The sequence below is a fragment of the Cebus imitator genome, unplaced genomic scaffold (assembly GCF_001604975.1).
Source record: "Cebus imitator isolate Cc_AM_T3 unplaced genomic scaffold, Cebus_imitator-1.0 Scaffold121, whole genome shotgun sequence".
NCBI lineage: Eukaryota > Metazoa > Chordata > Mammalia > Primates > Cebidae > Cebus > Cebus imitator.
Genome location: NW_016107436.1, coordinates 990,887 through 992,242, shown reverse-complemented (window position 1 = coordinate 992,242; position 1,356 = coordinate 990,887). Strand labels below are relative to the sequence as shown.

General features: G+C 38.6%; 1 protein-coding gene across 1 annotated transcript in view; it reads left to right on the top strand.

Annotated features, from left to right (window-relative positions):
* TRIM37 (tripartite motif containing 37) overlaps positions 1 to 1,356 on the top strand; it is a 118,465-nt gene that overhangs the window by 55,278 nt on the left and 61,831 nt on the right. Inside the window, exon 11 of the mRNA XM_037742440.1 lies at positions 468 to 549. Within this exon, the coding sequence (XP_037598368.1) occupies positions 468 to 549 (82 nt within the window). The remainder of the gene's footprint in view (positions 1 to 467; positions 550 to 1,356) is intronic.

Genomic DNA, 1,356 nt, shown 5'->3' with positions numbered 1-1,356 from the left:
TTAGTAGAGACGGGGTTTCACCATGTTGACCAGGATGGTCTCGATCTCTTGACCTCGTGATCCACCCGCCTCGGCCTCCCACAGTGCTGGGATTACAGGCTTGAGCCAGCGCGCCCGGCCTTTGTTTTGTTTTTAATGGTGAAAGACTGCTTATTGAAGCATTAATTAAATTTGGGAGACTTAATGATACATTTTTTTTCCCTTTTCCTTCCTCACTATTTTGAGGGGGTTTTGTTTCCTGAATCTTAGATATTGCTGAATATTTCAGTATTTTAAAAATTGATTTTATTTCAGAATTTAAGCATATCTAAACTTTTACAGTGGAATTTTGACCTGTTCAGTTACCTTCTGTTATTTGTCTAGAATTTCAAATATATATTAAAGAAACTGGTTGGCTTTTCTTTTTGCCTGTTGCCATTTCACAACAGTTTTGATCTTGGGATATGCTGATTTTTCTTTTTCTTTAGCACTTTGCGTCAGAGAGCAGATCCTGTTTACAGTCCACCTCTTCAAGTTTCAGGACTTTGCTGGAGGTTAAAAGTTTACCCAGTAAGTTTTTCATATTTCTAATAAATTTTGAAACCAAGATCTTTCTTTCAGAGTTCTGTTGTACACTAGTTTGATTACTGAGAACTGTTAACTCTTTATTTCTTGTTACGTATGCCGCCCTCAATCCCTGTTCCCCCTCTCCCTTCATATTCGGCAACTGTTTGTTTGTCCAAACCTTGTTCTCTAGTACATTGCGCTGGAAGGCTGATTGAAAACAGTATTCCCTGAGTTCTCATATGTTGAAAGCAGTTTTTTCCCTTTATAGTCTAAGGCTAGTTTTGCTGGATATAAAATGCTTGGCTCATATTTTCTTTTTCTTTTATTTATTTTTTTTTGAGATGGAGCCTTGCTCTGTAACCCAGGCTACAGTGCAGTGGTGTGATCTTGGCTCACTGCAGCCTCCGCCTCCCAGGTCCCAGTTCAAGCAATTCTCCTGCCTCAGCCTCCTGAGTAGCTGGCATTACAGGCATGCATCACCATGCCCAGCTAATTTTTGTATTTTTAGTAGAGACGAGGTGTCACCATGTTGGTCAGTCTGGTCTTAAACTCCTGACATAGTGCTGGATACAGGCGTGAACCACCATGCCCAGCCCATATTTTTTTTCATTGAGTATCTTAAATGTGCAATTCCATTTTGTTTAGGTAAAGTCTGATAATAAACTAATTTTCTTTACCTTTAAAGAAATTTGGTGGTATTATCTAGATGCTAAATAATCTTTTTGAGTCTAGTAATTTACTATTACACATTTTAGTCCTCTGGGTTAGTATTCTCAGCTACACACCGAACACTTTGAATATGTAGTTTCC